General features: G+C 42.5%; 1 protein-coding gene across 1 annotated transcript in view; it reads right to left on the reverse strand.

The window, feature by feature from the left end:
- The window catches only part of PAPPA (pappalysin 1), a gene marked incomplete at both ends in the record, with an annotated part of 177,410 nt that overhangs the window by 113,692 nt on the left and 41,211 nt on the right, over nt 1-22,507 (reverse strand). Inside the window, 3 exons of the mRNA XM_082327351.1 lie at nt 2,048-2,240; nt 6,311-6,604; nt 11,210-11,355. Of these exons, the coding sequence (XP_082183477.1) occupies nt 2,048-2,240; nt 6,311-6,604; nt 11,210-11,355 (633 nt within the window). The remainder of the gene's footprint in view (nt 1-2,047; nt 2,241-6,310; nt 6,605-11,209; nt 11,356-22,507) is intronic.

Here is a 22,507-nt window from a genome sequence, read left to right on the forward strand (position 1 = left end):
AAGATTTACAGTATTCCCACACACAGATAAGATTATACTTGGCCAATTTTGCCTCCTACTTGTCTTGCACAGTGACCCAATTTTACAAATTGATACAGGCATGTATCTCTAATCAAGCAGCGCTGGACACATCGGTACTGCAAGTTCAGCACGTGAGCTTTTCCAGTATTAGTCACTATAATACTACTATCACCCTTGTTTTGATTAATATATCAGAAATTTGGGCATGTTTTAGACAGGATGACTTATATATTTCAATGACATTTTTAAATGATCACAGCAACATTTCTGTATCTGTTAGCATTGGGAATCTCATTTTAACAAGGAATTGGACTCAAAGTATTTGAGGCTGTCTCTTTAAATCTCTTCAGTAATACTGAGCACACAGATTTGAAAACCCAAAGGAATTTTTTTTTTCTAGAAAATCACTATTTATTTAACATACGATAACTCTGTTATGAAATTTTAGATTTAGCAGGCTATCCACTGTATGTCATTTAAGAAGCAACTAACTAGGGGTTATTAAGAACATATTGATTGAGTTATAAGAAATATGTAATAAAGACATACTTGGTTACATAACAATTAACTCTGCATCAATGTGTTTTAAGAGGCAGATGGTATTTATTTAACACACAATAAGTATCTTCTGAAATCTAAATTAAATTGGAGAAACTTAATTTATGTAAAAATGATTATGGGCTAAAAAATTCAGAATTAATTTTCAGAACTTCACATAAGTCCTTTTCACATGTAGGGAATAAAAGGATTCAGTTGCAAAACTGCAATTAAAACAAATACTGGTTAGAGCACAAGATCTCTCTTTATCAACTCCTAACACGATTTGATTGCCCTCCCTGTATTAATCTGCAATAAAGGCGGAAAATCTCATCTGAGCAGAAAATAACAGCTATCTGTCTACTCAGATAAAGTGCAAGCTGGCCACTGAAATGGCCACGGTGTCCTAGCGGTGCTGGAAGGAGTTTCATCCCTGATGGAGGCAGTGGCTTTCAAGGTGCTCTCACTGAACAAAGCAGCAGCGCTGAGACAGCTCTTTGGGTGCTAATATGCTTGTAAATTCGGCCTCCTGTGATACGTACTGCTACAGTCCTGAAGGACACTCAAAGTTTGTTCTCTATAAAATAACAAAGCAGAAAGTGGAGAAGAAACGCAAACAGGGACGGTGAGTTAACAGTAATGCAAGAGGGTCAATCATTTAGGAAGTTCGCTGCTAGGACTCCCATAGCTCCTGCAGCCCATCCCAGCGCTGCATAAGAGTATTTAGATGAACTGCCTGGTTGCTCAGGTCATCCTTGGGTAGAGTTGCTCTGGCTATGAACTGCAATGTGGTGCAACTCTTGCCCAGAGCCCTGCATTCATTTAATTTTTATTGATACCATGTAGCTGCATGCCTATCAGACATGAACACACACATACTCACACCTACATGCTCTAGTCAGGGTGCAGCAAGATGACACTTGCATGATACTCAGGGTTTTAGGTCTTTGACTCTGCCTTGCTCAGCTCCCATCTCAGACCTGCAGCTCAGGGAAGGAGGCAGCATTTGTCCCTCTCCCTGCCCCTGCCACCTCCTTGCCCTGTGAGACTCCACTGCCCATGAGCTCTGTGTTGTCACAGGAGTAGAAACAAGATTCACCTTGTCCTAGCAAAAGAAACATGCAAGAGGAGGAGGAGGGGGAACGTGCAGGCAGAGCTGAAGGCCACAGGTATTTGTGAGGAGCAATAACAGCAGGAATCACGGGGTCAGAATCTTTGATTGAAAATTCCTCCCATAACATATGGAAAAAGATTTGCCCTTTACATGGCAAATCAATGGCCCTCAACAGAGTGCTACAGGCTGAGAAAGGAAGAGCAGAAAACAGATCAATAACCTCCTCAATATAAACCAATTTAGGAAAGAGCCTTAACCCAGACTGAGTGTAGCAAGTGTTAAAGCTGCGCTCCTGGAGTCGGGCTCTGGGTTGTTCCCCTATTTCTCCCCTTTCCATTCAATTCAGTGCAAGAGTACAGAGCAGCGCGTGATCACCTTTCAAAGAAGTGGCCATCAATAGGCGGAAACCACTCCAGGGTGACCGAGGTGGAGGTCCGAGCCACAATCTGCGGGGCGATTGCAATAGGAGCCGGTTTCTTCGCGGGCTGCCAGCTCTGATAGACGAGATCCAAGTAACAGTGCATCCTGGCCACTTGGTTGGGTGTGAAGGAGTCAGTGCAGTCATCATCTGAAATTAAAATGGAAGCCACATCAACCACATGGGAGATGCGGTGGGAGCAGGAGAGAGAATTACCACCCAGTGAATGGTAGCTTCTTGCAAGGGCCAGGATGGGTTCTTGCAGCACTCAAAAGTTAATGGCCTGTGAACAAATTAGTGCAGTCATCACTTGTGGAAGCAGGTGAAAGGAAACAAAAGTTAAAAAGGAAAAAATAAATCAATAAACATTCTGTCCCTCTGGTTCAGTATACATATGAAGCACCTAGAGATCATCCCAAGATGAGACAGAGACACGTGGACGTGAAGAAACAGAAAGCCTCAGTGCAGCACCTTCTGGTCAGAACTGGGGCTACCAGTGGACCTCCGGGCTTAAAAGGATTTCATGTCTAAAAGAATATCTCTGAGAGAGTATAAAAGGGCAAAGGATGGCTAGTGTTAGCATAAAGCATTGACCGAGATTCATGAAAACTGTGTGCAGTTTGACTGACTTCAACAGATTTCTTAGTTTAAAAGAGTGCAGAATTTTAAAAACACATAATTTTTTTAAAGTTCTTAAATTTTCAACTGAACAAATAAAAAATGTTCTGAAAGATCAATTTAAAAAAAAAACATGTCAAACACTGATTAAAAATGTAAATTTTTGTTGCAGTAAAATAACTTTATTTCTATTAAAAATATCCCCCATTACCATTATGATTCTAACCCCTTTCTGAACTTCTCATAAACATTTTTGAGATTTCAAATTTCTTTTTTGTTCAAAAAGGAGAAATCATTTTGCTGGATAGTTTTCCATAAATATCCTTTTCTTATTTCATCTGTTTTCCCCAAACGTGATTTGGCAACAAGACTACATCTAGTGCCCTCTGAACAACATACAACTTCACAACTACAATGCCCCAGAGAAGTAGAAAATTACTATTTCTCTATTGTGCACATCACAGAAGGCATAAATATGTTGTGCAAAGTCACCCAGAAAAGCTATGCTGAAGAACTTATTGCCAGCACTTTAACCATTTTTCTGGTAGTCTTCCCATCAGATGAAAAGCTCTTGAAAACACAGAGTGTTTCTTCACATGTGCCTGCAGAGTTCCCAGCCCAGTAAAGCTCAGTCCCAGACGGGACCTCTGCATGCTGCTGCAATACAAACAACAATGACAGTTTTGCATAGGTCAAGTAATACACTTTTCTGGGGAGATGCAGGTCGCCGAAGGCTGTTCAGAGAGTTGCTGGCGTGTATGTAAGTTGGCAGTTCAATATTGTAATAGCGTTACTAGATGCTCTGATGTCTGCAAGTCCGTGCCCTGTGGAACTCAAGAGGAACAAAAAAACATGAATTTGTTCTAAAGAGAAGTGTGAATTTGCTGGCTAATTTAAAACCTTACCACATCTTCCCTGAGATGCAAGCAAAAGGAGACAGCTTTGGTTGGGATCCTGCTCAAATTACAGCCCCAAACGCAGTCCTACCACAGTAAGGACCCGTCCGTTCACATGTTCTCCTGTGTCTCTCCTAATTCCCTTGGGCAGTGAGCCTCTCCTCATCAAACATGCACAGCAGGTAGACAGACACCACCAGCTTGAAAATATCTACAAATCCCTGTGGGTATGCAAAAAGCTGCTTTAATATGACACGTCTGGATTTCCTCAATAATTATCGATGGTCTATCCCTGAGCATGTTGTAAAAGCCATAAATATTCTTCACGGAAGCCCAGAATGAGACCAAGGCCCTTAATAGCCATCATAAAGGAACAATAAAATATATATAGGACAAAGCAGTGAGACAATGGCACAGGAGAAAGATGACCTGCATTCTCAATCTGTTTAAACATCAGCACAGGCTGTGTCCTGGGGGAGGGGAAGGGAGGAGAGGCAGGGGAGAAAGGTATTTCACTTGATCGCTCAATTTCAAGAAAGATTCAAGATCCTCCAACGAAGTAATAATTAGAGAAATTCAAGAGACTTTGCTGAGGTGATTATTCCAACAGAATTCAGAGGCAGAATTCCTGCTGATTTCATGGAGAGTAGTCTAAAAGACTAACTTATCTTTTTATCAGGAACACCGCGGCTATTTGGGCTTGTAAAAATAATTTACAAGTCCAATTTCTCACACGCCTCGATCTTCTGGACATTGTAACTTGTTATTTCATGGGAAAAAAAAGTTACCCTTTAAGTCAGTGCTCTGCTACAGAGTTGAGGGTAACTGGACAGATGGATGTTAGACAGACAGACAAACACAATGTGATCAAGCTGTATACAAGCAGCAAAACAGAAAAGAAGGGCAAGCAATGTTTAGAGCTGCATGACCTCAACCTAGATGTTTCAAAGGTATTTCTACAGCAATTTGATATCCTGATATATTTTTATTCCACTGGCAACAACAGAAAAGCAAACAGATTCATGCATGAGCTCTAGAGATGCCTATCATGTCGCTTCACTTAATTTTTCAAGAAGAAGGAAAAAAAAAGGTTTCTGCTCAGAACACCAGCACATATTTAGCTCCATAGAGCAGATAGATATCTCTGTGGTCTGCCTCTCTGTCTCAGCTCTCGAGAGAATTGGCAAGGCAAGTTCTCTTTGGAAGAAGAGGCCTCAGCGTTTTGAAACATGCACACTCCACCCCTTGTCACATACACAGAAGCAGATCTGGTGGAGGGATATTGTCATCTGGAGTGGCACTGACTTATTTGTGTGATGTTACCAGGAGGCTGTGTCAGGCAGTAAGACTCTCTGCCCTACCGCATGCACAAAAGTGCACAACACGCTGAGGAGCTGACTCGGTGCGTGTATGCTTGTCCCTGAAAACACCCTCTAAACAAATAGAAAAATAAAGAGAAAACTAAGCATCGCTTTTAGCTAGTGCCCTGAAGTGCATAAAAGCATTTCTGTTATAAATCATTTCAATCTGTGCCCCAGATGACATTAAACACTTTGCTTCTCTACAGTTTTATTACAGAATAAGCACTCCTATGACCTTTTGAGTGGGCAATCTGTGTTTTTGCCTGGAGTATAAAGGTGCCCTTCAGTAGCTCTAAGTATATTGGTCACCTTTAAAATGTCGTTGATGCTGTCAGCTCAGTGTCACAGACCTTCATCACGGCTACGCCCTGTGACCCAAAATAAGGGGAAATACGAGCCAAGGCATCCCCTGTTTTTTCTGGGAAATAACAGAGGATCCTTCAACTCCCCTTGAACTTCCAGGGGTGCAGCAAGGACCCCACCCCACCCTCATCCGATGGGCAAGGGTCACAGGAGCTCATGCCCTCTTTGTGTTACGCTGAGTTGGTAGGAGGGCCATGAACCAGCATCCCTGAGCAACACAGCTCTGCCTGCAGAAGCCTGCAGAATGATAACTACAAAGTCAGGCTTTTACTTAAGCAGCTTATTCCTCTTGGAGAGGTGGTTTTACTGCACCGATATGGAGCCTTTGTAGTTGCACTCACAGCACAAACTAGCACAGCCCACTTTGACCAGAAGAGCAATCCTGATCCAGGTACTATGCCAGTATTCACACTCCGATGTGAGTGAGTGTAGCCAAATGACAGTGACTCCAAACCAAACACCAAACATGGTACTTGAACAGACGCATGGAGGCACAAGCAGTGTTTCATTAGATGTCTACCTATCACAGGTTCATTACACAGCCTTGGTGGTATCAATATTCATCTGACATTCAACATGTCCTTGAGGGAGGTAAACAATCTCTGAATTTGGGTTTTTCAAAGACGACCTCATAGATCACGTATCTGGAACCCAGGGAAATAGGGTTTCAAGTTTGCTGTAGATCCTTTAGAAGCCATTTTCTTAATCCTTATTTCATTTCTTCCCTCCTCCAAACCTTCTGCCTGGTCATCACATGAAACTATGTAGTTAGGGAAAACTGGGAAAAAAGAACAGGAGAACTGGAAGGGATTCCTGAGGGCATCAAGTTTGGTCCCTCATCAAGTCTGGTCCTAGACCAATAGACTCGCATGTCAGCATAAAGCCCTGCATGAAATGGACTGTAGAAATCAGAGGTAACACTGCTATTCTTTGTTCTCGCCCAACCACAGACGCCACCAGCAAACCGAGGAAACTCAAGTACCTGCGTAGCTCATGAAGTTACTGAATGGCGTGTTTAGGAAACTGTGAAAACCGCATGTGTCATTGCCAGGTCCAGGATCTCCACACAGCTTGTGCTTAGGAGCAGGGTTGGTGTCACTGCAGAGGTCCCCAGTCTCAAAGGAGGGCTCAGTTTCCATGCACGGATCGCTGCAGGAGAGGATCTCTGAGATTCCCCGGAAGACGTGATAGAGCCCCAGGCTGTGCCCAATTTCATGGATCATCGTGTGCGTGTGGCCAGGGATTCCATAGAAGGAAGGATTCAGCACAATGCCACCTGTAAGGGGAAAAGAGAAGAGCTTCATTTGCCTTGTCTTCCTCAGAACAGCAAGAGAAAGGGAAAGGAAGACAATCCCAAGGGCAGATCCACTGGCAGTTCATCAGATCCTCTATAGCACAGACTGGTTTTTGCACAATCAGGCACATTGCCTGCTCAGAGAAACTGTACAGCAAGGTTTAATCTCACCCTTAATCTAGGGCTCTAAGGAAGAGGAATCATGGGACAAAGTCCAACGTCTTAAACCAAAACCACAGCAACAATCGGTCTTTCCACTGAATATGGTCAGTTTGGTTGGTTTGTTAACTCAAAGAAAAATCCTACGTACAATTACCTCATACTATGCGATTTCAAATCATTCAAGCATTGGAACAGGCTACCCAGGGAAGTGGTTGAGTCTCCATCCCTGGACGTATTTAAAGAACGGATAGATGTGGTGCTCGAGGACATGGTATAGATGGACTTGGCAGTGTTAGGTTAACGGTTGGACTCGATGATCTTACGGGTCTTTTCCAACCTTGACGATTCTATGATTCTATGATTTAGTGTCCTTAAATAGAATGATTCTGCCCAGAGAAGCGTAAGCAATGCATTTGATACCAAGAGTCAAACAAAACATACCTGAAGCACTCTCTGTATACTATTCCACAGAGTAAAGATATAATAGAAGTCCATTAACTTCTGAAACACCCTAAAAATTGGCGTAGGTTGCACCAATATTTGCAAACTAATAGCTGGACAAAGACAACAGATTATACCCAAGGCTGGAACAGTTTCTGTGGGGTGTGCTCTGATCATATAGACAGCTTTGAAGTAATTGTCAGAGATACACTCTGTTCATACACTCAGACAAGCATAGTTTGATCAGAACTGCACAGTCCACTAATGAATATGCATAAGTCTAATGTGTCAAAAAATATGAAATCCTGGAATGTGATAATTCTAAAAGAACTGCATGGTTGTTAAATGTGCACAAAGAAAACCAGTGGTGATTTTTTTTTTGTTGTATGCATTATAGGATATGTAGATAAGCAAATAGTAAATTAGAGAGGCTTTACTGTATATTGAATTAATCATGAGAATTATGTTTTTAGCTCAGCTAGCTGTACCTTTGGATTTATGATATGCTTCATGTTTTCTTTATTTAACTTGTTGACCTCAACTTTTCCAAGCCTTTTATTTAAAACTGTTTGTGTATATTGCTTACCATGAGAACGGGAGACTGCTTTGTAAAAGTTATAGTGGGAAAATAAATCTTGGATATGGTACGCTAATAATGTAGTGACAATGAGGAGAGAAAAGGTTTTGGCAGGAGGAACTTTATCAGGGACTGTAGCGCAGGGAAGATGAGATCACCGGGTTCTGACACACCATAGACTCTTCCTTCTTATCTGCCTGGAGACTTGGTTGCAATAACCATGGAATTACAGGAAAATAAGATCGAGAAGATCTTAAGAAGTCATCTAATTCCACTCTCAAACAATGCAGGACCAATTAGGTCTATACCATCCCTCACACATATTGGCCTAATGTCTCTTTGCAACCCCTGGTGACATGACTACCCCAACAATCAATTTCAGCACTCAGTATCCTTATGGCTGCAAGGATTTAACTCACATCTAATCTGAATTGATTTTTTGGCAATTTAAGTTCATGACTTCAAGTCCTGCCTCACACAGATACGAAGAACAGAAGATTCCCCTCCTCTTTCATCAGCTTTTATGAGATTGTCATCATCCCCACTTCAGGCTCTTTTCCTTCAGTCTGAATAACCGCAATCCATTCAACCTTTCCTTGTAGCTCAATCCTTTTTCTAGACCTCCCTGACTGTTGTTCACCTTTGATTTTCCCAGTTGTCTCACGTTTTCCTTCAAGTATGGTGTGCACACATGATACAGAGTTCCAGCTGAAATTTTATCAATGCTGAAGAGAGAGGAAGGACCACTTCGAGTGTCTTGCAAGTACACATGCAAATTTAAATACTGACACAAAAGAGAGAACAAAATCAATCACACTGCAACATCATGCCTGCTATGCCACATGCAGCGCCTGCACATCCTTTTCACAGCGCTGAACCGGTCCTTACACTAGCTCTCCACAGGCCCAATTAATTATCTACAGATCTACCCATATGCAGCCACCGCAATCCCCATGTTCCTTGCATCCCTCTCTCCCCCGTTATACAATACGTGCTCTGAGTCCTCCAGTGCTTGGGGTCTACGCATGTGGAGCCTTTTACACCCAGAGAGTACCCTGGTACGTTTTGTGGGGGTCTCTTTCCCAAAGATACTTCCAGGGTTTGTTTTCCAATGACAGGAGTACTGGTGAAATTCCTTAGCAGGACGTGCCTTCAAAATAAAGGCTGGGTAAACGGCTCTGGCATTGGACAGCCCTGAGGCAGCTGGAGAGGGAGATTTTATTTTTGCCTTTGTTGAAAATTTATATTTTTCACAGCTGTCAACAATCTAAATCAATTGCAGTTTTACAGAAAAGATAAACTCCCTCACCCAGACAATCTCTATCCCAGCCTTTAGATCTGCACCACAGGACATATTTCATATTTTTTATTAAGTACATATTGGATTTATAGAAGAGAGTAAAAAAGATTAAAGATGAATTCTTACAGACCAAGCACAGGTCTGGGAGGGCTATTATGACAGGAAATTATGACCATTATTTATTTATTTTTTCTTTTTTCCACTGCAAGTCAACTTTAAACTGTTGGCTAATGTCTTTTTTTTCTCGTGAGATCTTTTTTTGGTCAATGAATTCTGTCAATACAGCTGAATTTAAATTGTTTTGCTCAGGCATGATGTTGACAATTAGTTTAACGAAGTGACAGAAGAACTCATCAGTGCTTTAGGCAAGCCTCAGCCTTCTTGCAGAAGGTTCTTCTTGGCACTCTGGAGCTCTCCCCTTGTTCTCTGCTCCCTCCCATGGCAACACCAAGGGAAGCTGTGAAAATACTCATTTAAGGAAGGATCGGCTATATTGCAACCTTATTTCACTCCAGCAGTGGCATTAGGGCTAATGTTTCCCACCAGCAACCCATGCTGTTGCACAATCAGAAGCAAACAGAGTTACTGTGGGGCTGGTGCAGGAGTAGGGGGTTGTGGTATTACAAAGTGATGGAAATCACAGCAGCATGGGTGCTGGTCGAGGCTGGGGTTAATATCTGTCTTTGTTTTTGCCAGAAGATGTTGCCATGGGGAATGCTCACTGGCAGGCATTGACAGCATCTTCTGTTTTGGGTGCTCCCAGCAGGAGCCCATAGAGATGGGGCTGGAGGCAATTCAGAGTGGAAACGGTTTCACTTCCAGCCTAGCTCGGCAGGAGACTGGATGTGTGTCAGTGCCGGTCCTTGGGAAGGGAAGTTTACTCACACTTCTTCCAGAGCAGCTGCAGAGCTGAATGTCGTAATAAAATGTTTACTAACTGAAGTAGGGCAGCCAGCTCCAACTGCTTGGTCTGATCATAGAGCCTCTCTCAGCTATGGAGACAGGTGACTATAGAGAGATGTTAACATCTAGGTCTTGGGGTAATGTATTTTTGAACATGCAAAAGCCTCCCTGTTTGATGGCTTGAGTTGTAGTTCAGTTCTCATAGTATGCTTCAGAATAATAAACACCATATTTTGCTCTTCTTATCTAGGTTTACATTTGCCACATCTTTTTTGTTTTGCTCAATGTGGGGCTGGGTAATATAAAAACTGGCTGAAACAGCCTTTCACAAAGACTGAACTTGGCTGAAACTAGACTTCACTTCCAGCCTAGGAAGGTCTGGACAGGCTGGAGAAATATCTGGAAAACTTGTGAGAATCCCTGTTTTTATAAGATGACCAGATCAGGTTTGCAGCCCCAGGAAGGTTTGTGCAGTTAAGAGAAGTACATACAGACTCAGTCGGTGCCTTCTGAACCTTTTGAGGTTCATCTGACATTTTGCAAGGAACACAGGTCCAGTGGCACTGCAGGTGGCAGGGAAATGAGTCATTTGGGATGTTGTACAGCTTTGTCTGGATCTCTGGGTTCCAGCAGCCATAGTCAGCAAGCTAGTTATGAAACATGCAGGGCAATCTGCAGGGTAGCAAACTCTTTCCAGTTCCACTCAAATGAGCATTAGAAATACAATCTCTCAGCAGTTTGCTCTTTTGCACACTGGTAGAGAAAAATAGCAAAAAATTTTAACTATAGTCTGTGAGGAAAATTAATTTAATGCTTACTAAGTAATTAGCTTACTAACTAAGGATCAGAACGTAACAGGCTAAGGTTAAAAATTCACTTCTGTTGAGCATCCCCCCATCTATCCCCCCCGATCTTCTTCGCAAAGTGCTCCCATGGAGTGAATGCCCTGTAAAGTAGCTTCACTTAAAAGGTGAAATACTTTCAGCTTGACATCATCTACAAATACCATAATATGCTTTGGGTTTATAACCTAATATTTTCCTGGTTGTGAGCCAGTATCTGGGAATCGTGAAATACTTTTTTTCCCCTGACTATATATTAGAGGAATGATAAGAAATCAGAATAGAGCTTAACGCATATTTATCTTTCCTTCTTAGCGCCTCAAAAGAATGCTTTACAAAGAAGAAACATCTTTATCACTCACCTAGATGCATCAAGGCTTCCTTGTCCCAGGGCCAAGTTGCCACTCCAGCCAGCTCTTCCTCAGAGGAATTGGCAAAGAAGATGTTGAGGTGTGTAGATCCATCCAGTTTGAGTATGTTCTTTAGTTCATTGACATCTAAGTATGCCCTGTAGAAAAAGAAAAGCATTTTTTTTTTTTTTCTAAAGGAGACACAAAAAGCAACAAAGTATTGAAGAAGTGCTGCAATCCAGGCAAAGATCTTATAATATCCTGCGTATCAGTCACCTGAAATATTTTAATAACCCACTCCCAAACTTCAATTACTTTGCATTCATATAGTGAATCTCATCTAAGGACTTCAGGCCATTGATTAACTAAGGCCACAAAATCCAAGGTAAATACATAAAGCTGTCCACATTCCTAAGATAAGTATAGGAATCTATTTATTATGAATGTAATTAACCATATATTATGGTCAGTAAATCTTTTTATATGAGCAGTTATCTCGCACATATCCTCTAAGCTGTTTACCGTTGTTACCTCTAATTTTCCTTCACAATAACAAGTTTCACATCTTCAGGCTGGTGCAACAACTCACACCAGCTCACAAAGTTACTCCCTTAGCATCAGTGGCAGTCACTTGTGCTGAGATGTACGCGGTCTAACCCTGACATAGGATGGTTGTTTGGGAATTGCTATTTCCAGCAAGCAAAGTTGTGCCAAGAGATATCCTTGCAAGAGATCTCTGCAGGAGTGGTACCATACCATGACATAAATTCCTAAGGCTCCTTAGGTGCCCCCCCAGGTGAGGAGCGTTATCTGCTTGCAGGCAAGCAAAGCCAATCCCTTAAGCTTGATGGCTGTTGGAAGTAGTTCTTGCACTTCTTTAAAGGAGTAGACTTTGTCAGTACTGGAACACAGGAGCTACTTGCCAAAGTGTGTACCATGGTGCCACACTGCTTTCAGCAGCACAGTGAGTGATACCCTAACTCAGAGCAGAGCTGAGAAAGTGAAGCATAAGAGTAGACCCATTGGTTCTCTGTTTCTAGCTCACATTGTCTTTTGATATGAAGTGTTGTGCTAACACAAGATCTAAACCACGGAGAAGTTGTACTATCTTCACTTGACAGGTGGAAACAACAGAGAGAGGGATCACACTGAGTCAAGCATGGCTGACTAGCTTGTAAGGAAAGGACACCACGATGGTCTTGAGCAGGTTGATTCCTGCTTCCTGAAGTCCTCCTTTCCATATGTGTATGGGTGTGTATAGGGCTCATGTAGCTCTCACAAACCAAACGCACTCACATTCAGTAAGTAGGGTTCCTTGCATACTTTGCAAGGCTTTCGTTCCCAGAAGGGTGAAGAAAAAATAAGGGAGTTGGCTCAGCACCAAGATCTTTCTGTCCTTCCCTGGAGGACTCCCCAATGGAAAACACATTCATATTTCCACAATAGCTTCCCCTGCCACTTGGTGAAGTCATTGCCTCCAAAATAGTTCATGGCTGGGTGTCCCCAGGCCCTCGCTGACTCACGGAGGAAGACGTGCTCTTTGGGGACACCAGTGGAAGGGTATGTTTCCATTCCATACAGTGTTTATCTTCCAATCAAATGTGGATGACATCCTGAAGGACAGGTCAGCACTGTGACCCTTTACACATTTCTCATCTCTCCACTGTTCCCAACACATCTATGGAAAATACACAGATCTTCCCCTTAGCCCCTCAAGCTTGTTCTGCATGTATCTGCACAATGGTCTGAGGCTGTGCACAACCTATTTCCAGGATCTTCTTTGTGCCTTTGAAAACATCATTTCCAAACATGGGCTCATACTTTAATATGTCCACAAGCAATAGTTTGAAATTACATAGGAGAGCTAATGTGCATTTCCAAATGAAAGTGTAAGCGCATTGGGGAGGAGGATGTATGCATGTGAAAGGGACGATATGTATGTCTGCACATATGGCAGCATCAGTAAAAGACAGTGAGCAAAAGCGTACGAGAGAATATGGGAGTGATGTGATACTTTGTGCAAGAGAGAAAAGGACAGAAACAGAAGCACTGTGTACCTCTGAGTAGAAAAACGTTTGTGTGTTTTGTATCACAGTGGGAAGGAAAGGCCCACTGTCTGTATCCAGACTGCGGTTGTTGACTCTGGATGCAGATGCTTTATGGCCTATGCAAATCCCTGTAGGAGTAACTATAATGAAACTCCTCTCCTGAGATCACCAATTTTATCCTCGCTCTTCTCGTATGGTCTCAAATCATCTAAACTAATACTTTTTTATTCTCAGCTGTCTTTTTGCTTACTGTTTACACAATCCAACCCCCATTTATATCCTCAATGCATGGCCACAATCGCACTCTTACTTGCATACAGGCTACGTGCTTCAACATCTAGGGCTGTTTTGTACATGGATTATTACTGCAGACAACATCCAGAGCAGACAGCATTTAACTAATTGGCCAGTGATGTCAGTGCATCACCGAGACTGAACTCGTCTTGTGTAAATCCACCGTACTAAGTCAATTGGACTTGGTTTTATAGTATTTCTCTGACCACTACTTCTCTGCTAGCCAACGAAAGTCTGTGAATGAGCAGAATATATTCAAATGGTGTAAGAACAGAATGCTAAGAGGATTTTTAGCAAAGGGTCTGCACAGGAGTAGGTGTAAACAGATCGTACTCGGGAGGCAGTAAATGCAAACCCCTTTGTGAAAGCAGTCAGCAACCCCCAACGCATAAACATGCTCAGGCATTTAGCTCAGGCAAATCCCTTGTAAGCGTGTGAACATGTGCCTGCATGTGCATGCATGAACGGAGGTGTGAGTGTGTAAGCAAGGGTTTGGATTGTGCACACATGCAAGACAGCCAAGAGTATGTATGCAAAGGAACCAGCGTGTGTGTGTGTGTGTGTGTAAGAGATAAAAACACGAGCTGGAATTCCATCCTCTCCTTACTCCCCATGTTTCTAATAACCTCCCATCCTTATCCATCATCACCACATTCCTACACTCAAGGAGGCATAAATTAACTACTTTCGCAGTTCATGTCCAACTACGTAGCCACAGGCAGCAGACCCAACAGTTACCAGGTCAAGATTGTTTTCAGTTATTGCGTTGGACTAGGCTGACTCCCCCCTGCTGCCGCGGCTGCTTTGTTATCAGCCCAGACTATCTGACCCAATGCAATCTGCGAGCATTGCTTACACTTCTCAAGGTTATGTGGGTCCCCTGATAGAGGACATAATGTCTGTCACATGGGCTCGTGCCAAAGAGAGCCAAAGAGCCCAGCCTTTCCAGCACCGCCAAACTCGCATTTCAAAGACATGAGTGCAGTCTTGGAAAGGGATCAAAGCCTTTCCAACTGTCATTAGAATATTTCCTTTATGCATCTCTCCGTGAGTGCCAGCAACATATTTCATAAAATTCATTGGCTCGAGATGGTACCTCCAATATAAACCTGAATGGGGGAACTGTCAGGGCAAGTCTATGTGGAAAACAAAACAAAACCCAAAGCACAACAAAACACGTGTAATTCCTGTAATGGAAAAAACATACGATGCTGTGAGCGTGCCTTTCTCAAGAAAGCCTAATGAGCCTATTAGTGCATCATAAAAGGTCTCCTTTGCTGGAATCTGTTTTAGACATAGAAATTCTATGGACTGTTTAAGGCCATTTGGGACACCAAATCATAGCAGGCAATGTGCACATTCCCACCCAGATCTTTTCATCGACTTATTTGTCCAATGCACAACTTCAGTTTGCTTTTTTCCTCCACTGCAGTGTAAATAACCCTCTGAAACTGTACCGTACAGCAGCTCACCCTAATCCAGTAAGCCCCAGACCTCCAACAGTAACACACATCCCATACAGTGCTCCAGTTTCAGTCTGATGGCATCTTTAGCTCATCCAGCAGTGTCTCGCAACAGCCCTACCCACCCCGCAGCCTGCCCCAGTCACACGAGCCATTATCCCCACGCCTGTCTCATCTGTCAAGCCCATTTCCCATCCATTTGGGCTGTGGCTTCAATGCAGCAGGACTCGTCCCTGGGCGGCGAGGTGAAGCCCCCAGCCAGCAGCCCCACCTGCCCGCAGGGGCCACGACAAGGAGTCCCCTTCTGCTGGCCCTCGGCTCCGAAGCCAAATCCAGCCAGAAATCTCTGCCATTTAGCTACAAACACATTTGACAACGGCTTTTAAACTCAGTTGGTATCAGGTCTAATCGTATTAAATCTGGCCTTGGTGACTAGAGTCGAGCAGTTTTGTAACTGGGTTGAAAACTGCCTCCCCCATTTTCTTCCAGGTCAGAGAGGCTTTCCTGTGTTTCCCTAATGTGGCTGGGGTGCAGCCTCTTGCACTCATAGTTGTTTTTGCCAGGAACGCAGAGCCTTCCAGCCCTTATTGTTAGGAAATGTTTTCTACTGTTTGCTCTGAGTTATTCTCTATTTGACTTTGTTTTGTTTTTTTTCCTTCAAAGACAAGTGTCGCTTTACAGCAAGAAAACAAACAGGGTACTTAAGGGATTATTTGCAAGACCCCACCCAAACACAGAGTAGGAACTTTGCTATCTGCTCAGTATGGAGTATGGTCTCCAACTGCCTGATGAATTTGTTAGGAATAAAAGGAACTGCATTTCATCATTTAAAAAACAAAACCAAAACAAAACAAAAAAAAACCACAGAACACAAAAACGCCAGCATCTTCTGAATTGGGAAGTCAGCCTCGAAAGCTCTCCATTTTATCTCTTGACATACAATGTCCTATCCTTTACCTAATGGGTTCAGCATATGGCAGGACAGAGTAAATCTGCCCAGCTTAAACCATGGTACACTGTTTAGTAGACAAGGAGAAAGCTTTTCTGGACAGCCCTGGTAACGCTCGCCAGCAGCCTGTGTCAGATCCAGGTGTAGTTCCCAACGTGATGTGGCTGATACGTCTTAGTGGTGTTCCCTTTGTCCCTCCAGCTCTGATCTTGGCCCCAGAATTGACACTAACTCATTAGAGCAGCAAAGACCACAGCAGTCGGGTATGTGGACAGGCACCCACCAACTGTCTGTCCCATTTGTTCAAGCAACATGGGAGGCCCAAGGTTTTAGGGTGCAGTGTCCACCTACAGCTTTTCAATATCTGCAGTGAACAGCAAGGACGGTTTTGAGATAAATGGTGTTCTTCCTGAAGATAATGGCAAAAGCCATGACTTCAGCAGCACTGAAAGCTGACCTTGAAATGGGGCCATTTGGCAGACACGTACAATTGTAATTTAGCTTTTCCCCCTGTGATTTCTCAGTCTTGGGTGGTTAGACATGGAACTCTCTTTTTGGAGATGCAGTGTTGATGCCAGTGTATAAGCCACCTTTTGCCTTCTGCCACAGAGCCACAGAAAAACAAGTCTGGAAAGAGACCATCACTGGTAGCCCTCCACCCCAAAGCAAGAGCATCTCTATATGTCACACCAAGCAAATTTTTATCTAGCTCATACTTAAGATCACAGATGACAAAGACTCTGCCACTGCCCCAGCAACTTGGAGCCCATGTTTCAATACCTTTATGGTCAGGAAGTTTTTTTGAAGGTCTACCTGAATCTTTTTTGCTGCAACAGATGTGCATGACTATTTGTGCCATTCCCCAAAGCCAGGGAGATTAGATGATGCCCTTCTGCTTTACCAAACCTATTACTTATTTGAAAGCTTATTATATTCCCTGTAAACCATCTCATTTTTAGGCTAAACCCACCTTATTTCTTCAGCCACTCCCCACTGGTTATATTTTTTAACACCTCTGGTCATTTCTGATGCTCTCATCTGCACCCTCCACATCTTTCTCAAAGGCAGGTCATCAAAAGAGGACACAGTCCTCAAGCTGAGAGCTTATCAGTGCCAGGTAACTGCTACATTCGTCCTGTCTATCACCTCCAACCTGACATAAAGTACACAGCAGAGATTTCAGACCTACAAACACTTATAATATTTTTCCTTCCTTTTTGCCTGAAGTGCTACAGGTCTATCAAAAACCTGAACAAAAAAAAGACAACCTACAAACCCTCTTTAGCAGTGGACTTGCAATAAAATTCTTGTCTGACCTGATGTTAAAGATCTGCCTTTACTGGCAAATTTAATTTTGCTCCTCATTTCAGACAGATTGTCATAAATCATGTGAAGCAGGAAGCGTGCCTCATCTACATTTAGTTTAGCGTTAATTTAAGACACTGGTGTAAGTGTAGTAAAAGTCATGATAATTTATTGATAAAGGTATAAATCTTTCAGTGATTGGGACAGAGCCTGAAATAGAGTCGAGCCAGAATATTACAAAGTGAAAGGCTTCAGGTCCCAATTTAGATCCAGATCACTGCCTGTGTTCACACTGAAATCCAAATGTGTAACTGTAATTCCGACCGCATCCAAACCAGGCAGTCACTAGGTCATGTCCACAAGCATAAATTGCAAGCACTGTCAGCACATGTAGGCTTGGCAGCTTTTAAAGAATTTTGGTTTATCCGCTGCAGCAAAATGTCCTCTACAGCCCCCAAATCTGATCTCCTGTTACGAGAAAGGAGGAATGTTTTGGCGAAAAAAATGATAAGGATCCAAGAAAAGATACTTAGGATAATTGTTCAAATATAAACCCAGCTTCTTGGATAGGTTTGGTAGCCTGTGCTGAACTCTGTATCACTCTCTGCAACACTGCTAATGCATTCAGGTTAGCTGGTTAAAGCTGGATGAAGTTTTTTTACATCAGTGACAGGTTCTACAGTTAAGACTGACCCTAAGCAACACACATTACAAAATAAAAGCCCACGTGGCTACAAAAGTCTGGGTGTTCGTTGATCCTAGGATGCCCTCCTTTCCAAACTGAATTAATTCTACCATTATGCTAGTGACTCAGGCTTTACTCATCCTATGAAAAAAAAATTATTAAAAAAAAATGGAAAGAAGAGTTTTACTGTGCAAAATATAAGACTCATTTGGGTCTGCATTTTCTTTATTCTGCAACAGAGACTGAGAGCAGCTCCTTGGTCTAAAGTAGAGAATTTTTACAATTGTCAAGTCACCAGTTTCATTCCATTTGCTTTGAAATGATGGCTTTCGAGTAGGACAGTCCTAGAAATAAGCACATTTCTACCGTAACATTTTGCGCTATAAATCTATAGGACTGCAAAGAAAAAAACCCACCCCATACATAAAGGAAATTATTTGCTACTAAGTTCTAAAAATCAGTATTATCATCTGTAGAACCCTAATGGCCCACCCCTGCTCAGCCCTATCTGACTGTCTCATAGAAGACCTCTAATAAATGATACAGCTTTATTTCATGCAATTGCTTATAGATAACTTCTGGATGTTATAAATGCAATATCTACTTAACGAGCTGAACCACAGCAACAGGTTGGAATAAACCTGATGGCTGGACTACTCCAAATCTAGCTGTGGGTCCTCTTTTGGTTTGGTTCATGTGAGCTTGCACTTTGAGCCAACTTCTATTCTCACTGAGGTGCACACAAGTATCAGCTCTGACTGGGATGTATTTGCTCCAGTGTAAAGCTAGAGTTAGTCAGAGCAAAATTTGATTCAAAGTGCAGCTTCAGGTTCAAATCCAAAATCTCAAAGGAAACCTCAGCTGAAACGACCAATTTTTGCCCAATTTCTGGCCAACGCAACTTGCTTTTTTAAGGAGGGAGGCGGGTTTCCTCAGATCTCCACACGGATTCTCTCAAAGGTTTGTAAATCCTTGCCAAATCCTTCACAAACCTGGGCTGAGATTCAGAAATACAGTAAAAACAGATTTTTTTTTCCCCGGCACTTTTGCTGCTGGTGCTGGCCAGGATAAGAAAGAGTAGAGGCTTAGGGAAAAAGAATGGGGAAAAAGATGATGCAAAAATTTTTAAATGTCAAACATGTTCTGTCTGAGCTCTGGACAAAAATTTGGGGTGGCTGTTAATGTACACAAGATTACTTGTTCTCTCTCTCCCTTTATCCTCCCAGGCTTTACTGCCCACTTCTTATACCAGAGACCCCACCTTTATATAACCTTTAGGTAGGTTTATAAAGAGTTGCAGTGCTACAGGCCATAAATATGTGATCACTGAGCCTTCTTCCTTTGCAAAGTCTACGTCCAAGAGCAGAGCAACATTTGAGTTCACTCATGCAGCAAGAACTGAAAACCCCCATTTCCTCGTATGACCATAAAAAATAATTAAGCTAACCAACTACACAGAACTAGGAAAAGATATGCTGGCTGGCCAACATGCAGGAAGAAAAAAGAAAACAAAGAGAAAGCCTTGGCAAAGAGAATTGTGATCTTAGTGTACAAATAACTTCTGAGACAGTGAGTAGGATTAAAGCATGGAACATTTCAAGACGCATCTCTTTAAAATAGCAAAGCATTATGAAGCATATATGCACATTTCACAGACCTTTGAAATCAGCAACACTGGCAGGTTTATTTGTTTTGATTGTCTCTTCTTCTTTCTTTTACTACTTTGGATTTTTTTTTTCTCTCTCCTTTTCAAGACTAGAGCCAAATGACCCATGAGAAATGTACTGTAATTTGTCTCTTATCCATCCCTCATCTCCATCTGATATTCCCTCTGCCCTGGTTACCCTGATGTTTTTCCAGACCCTACAGACTGAACCATTGTAACAAGGAGAAAAGTCAAACGATAAAGAAAGAAGTGGCGTAAGGATATTTTCAGGAACCCGTTCTGTTAAAACAGATTTCCTTCGCCGCTTTATGAAAAACTCTTTTGGCTGCAGCAAACCTCATTCACATATACTCGAGAATTTAAATCAGTATAGGAAGGTATATATATTTTAGTCTATTTCAACCATCAGTTGTACTGCTTGGCACTTCCACAGTGCTTCCCCTCTGGGCCTCAAAATGCTTCCTAAACACGAAGAGAGAAATTCCACTCTGGTCAAAGCCCTGACACACGCCCTCTGCACCGCCCCAAACCCTGTCCAAGGGCTTAAGTGGTACTAAAGTGGGACAAGAACCCTTGTGCTGGGTCTCCCCTCAAGAAATTTTACCATGACTGAAGAAGCCATGAAATAGGCAAACAGAATAATTTTCCTTGTCTTCCAAATAGGAAAACTGAGGTAGAGAAATGCAATAATTTGTTCAAAGTAACAAAATCATTCAGGATGACGGCTAGGATTAGAAACTCGATCTCTTGAGCCTATGTTCTGTGATAATATGGATCATCTTTCTTTTAAATAAGCGGTGGCTTGTGTTACTGATCTTTTAAATTTTCTGCTGGTGGCCACTAATCATATTTTACAAGCCTTCACTCTTACTTTACAATCTTTTACTCACATTTTACAATCTCCAAAAAAGTCCTAAAGGTCCGGTGTTCAGCAGATGGAAAGTCAGAGCTCCCTGCAATAAGCTGGTCCTTCCTGAATCCTTCGGCTTTGCAGTTTCTGAAGACAATGTAGCACATTTACCTCATAAACAGATTTTCTTGTGGAACCAGGGCTCTGCTTTCAATGAGCAAGCAGCCACCGTTCTAATAATATTTGGCATTTACATACCACCTCTCATCCCAAAGCTTCCAAGAACAACCAACAGATACGTGCATAGCACGCTGCACAACAGTTCAAGTAAAGGACATTTGGGTTTCAGTCACCAGAACAAACCCGATTTTTTTATGAAAAGCACCAGAGACCAGGAATGCAGCCTGTCATCACTTCCATCAGGTCAAGAGTTAGGCAGAGCCCCTGTTAATCAGACTGGAAGTTAGAGATCAAGAGAAAACTTCAGGCTTTGACACAGAATTTTCTTTAATTATCGAGTAGCTCATAGCAACTCTCTACATTAAAGCTGTCTAACAATTTCCACTACTAATATTCAGCTCGAGCCTTGTCTTTCTCATCTCCATCCCAGTGGCTGTGGGGTCAGGCTGGAGGTCCCATTTGCAGCCTGCCCAAACAAGTGCCCAGCTGGCGTGACCCTTGGAAGTCACGGTGGCTGGAGCGACCCAGGTTTTGGAACTTCTGGAGCACCAAGAAACGCTTTGTGTCCCCTCTTTAGAGTCCACAGGAAGCATGGGGTTACCCTACTGTGTGGATACTGCTCTGTCCTGGGCTCCATCTACCTGTGCCATCTGCCCTTGTAGTAGGCAACCGCAGGCAGGCAGGATGGGTCAGGACCCTGCCTGGGTGGGCTCCGGTGGGTCACCTACCATGGGAATATTTGGGATTTTTAGGAAGCTGAACAGAGGTCAGGGTAGGGAGCACTGTGGCCTTGGGGTGCTCGCAGTTAGATTGCAATTAGTCACAGCTCCTGCAGAAGGGTGACACATGGCACCGTCCCTGCCGGGGTGTGCAGCTGGGACTTTAAGGGGCTGGTCCTTTAGCATTTTCCCTAATCAACATGCAGTAAAAAATGCAGGATGAAAAAAGAACAAGATCAAATTCTTTGCTCCTTTCATCTCACTTTTTGACACTAATCCTCCCTGCACATAAACCCCGTGCCACAAAGTGAGATATACATTGCTATTGGAATGAAGAGCGACTTGGAATCAGGCCGACATCAGCAAAAAATAAAATAAAATCATATATAACCACAAAGGACCTAGCATGTTTATTACAGATATTTCTGGAGTTGATGGGCCAAAATAACCAGTCCAAATATGCATCTTGCAAAACATTACTTTTGCTTTGGAGATGCCGCTTCTTTTCTGTTTTTGTTTTTACAACTCATGGACTTCCAAATCTCATTTCTTAACCTCCTGGCAGGGTTGTACATAAAGTTGGTCCTGCTGCAGTGGGCAGATCATCAATGGCTTATGGTTAAGATAATCCCAATTTTCCTCTTTTCTGAGAAAGAAATGAAAACCTGATTCAAATGAGACTGGTTGAAATTTCTTCTTATTTCACCTTATGCAGGAAAGGGTAGGAGACATCAAAGTGAGATCACAAGGAACGTAGTCTGATGATGGAGACTTCAATTCAGGGAAACCAAGAAAAGCTTGTGCCCTGGCACTAAAAGCTTCACATTTTCAATGTTCATGAGAGTTTTTTTTATCCCTGTTACAGCAAAGGACTAACATTTAGCTCTTTTTGTTTTGGTTTTTTTTTTTTCAGGGGCTATTGATGGATCACACCAGTAAGCCTTTATCTTCAATCATGAAGTCTTGAACACAATTTTTAAGGAAAAAAAAAAAAAAAAAAGAAAATTGAATAGTCAGATTCAAAGAACCGCTAAATATTACGAGATCTACGAAAGCTGGTTACTCCTGTTCTTTTCCAGCATGAAGAGATTACAAGGAAAGAGAAAATGTCAGTTGCTGAAACAGAAATTTCACATAAGAACATTTAGCTT

The sequence above is a fragment of the Platalea leucorodia genome (genome assembly GCF_965183815.1).
Source record: "Platalea leucorodia genome assembly, chromosome: 15".
Taxonomy (NCBI): Eukaryota; Metazoa; Chordata; class Aves; order Pelecaniformes; family Threskiornithidae; genus Platalea; species Platalea leucorodia.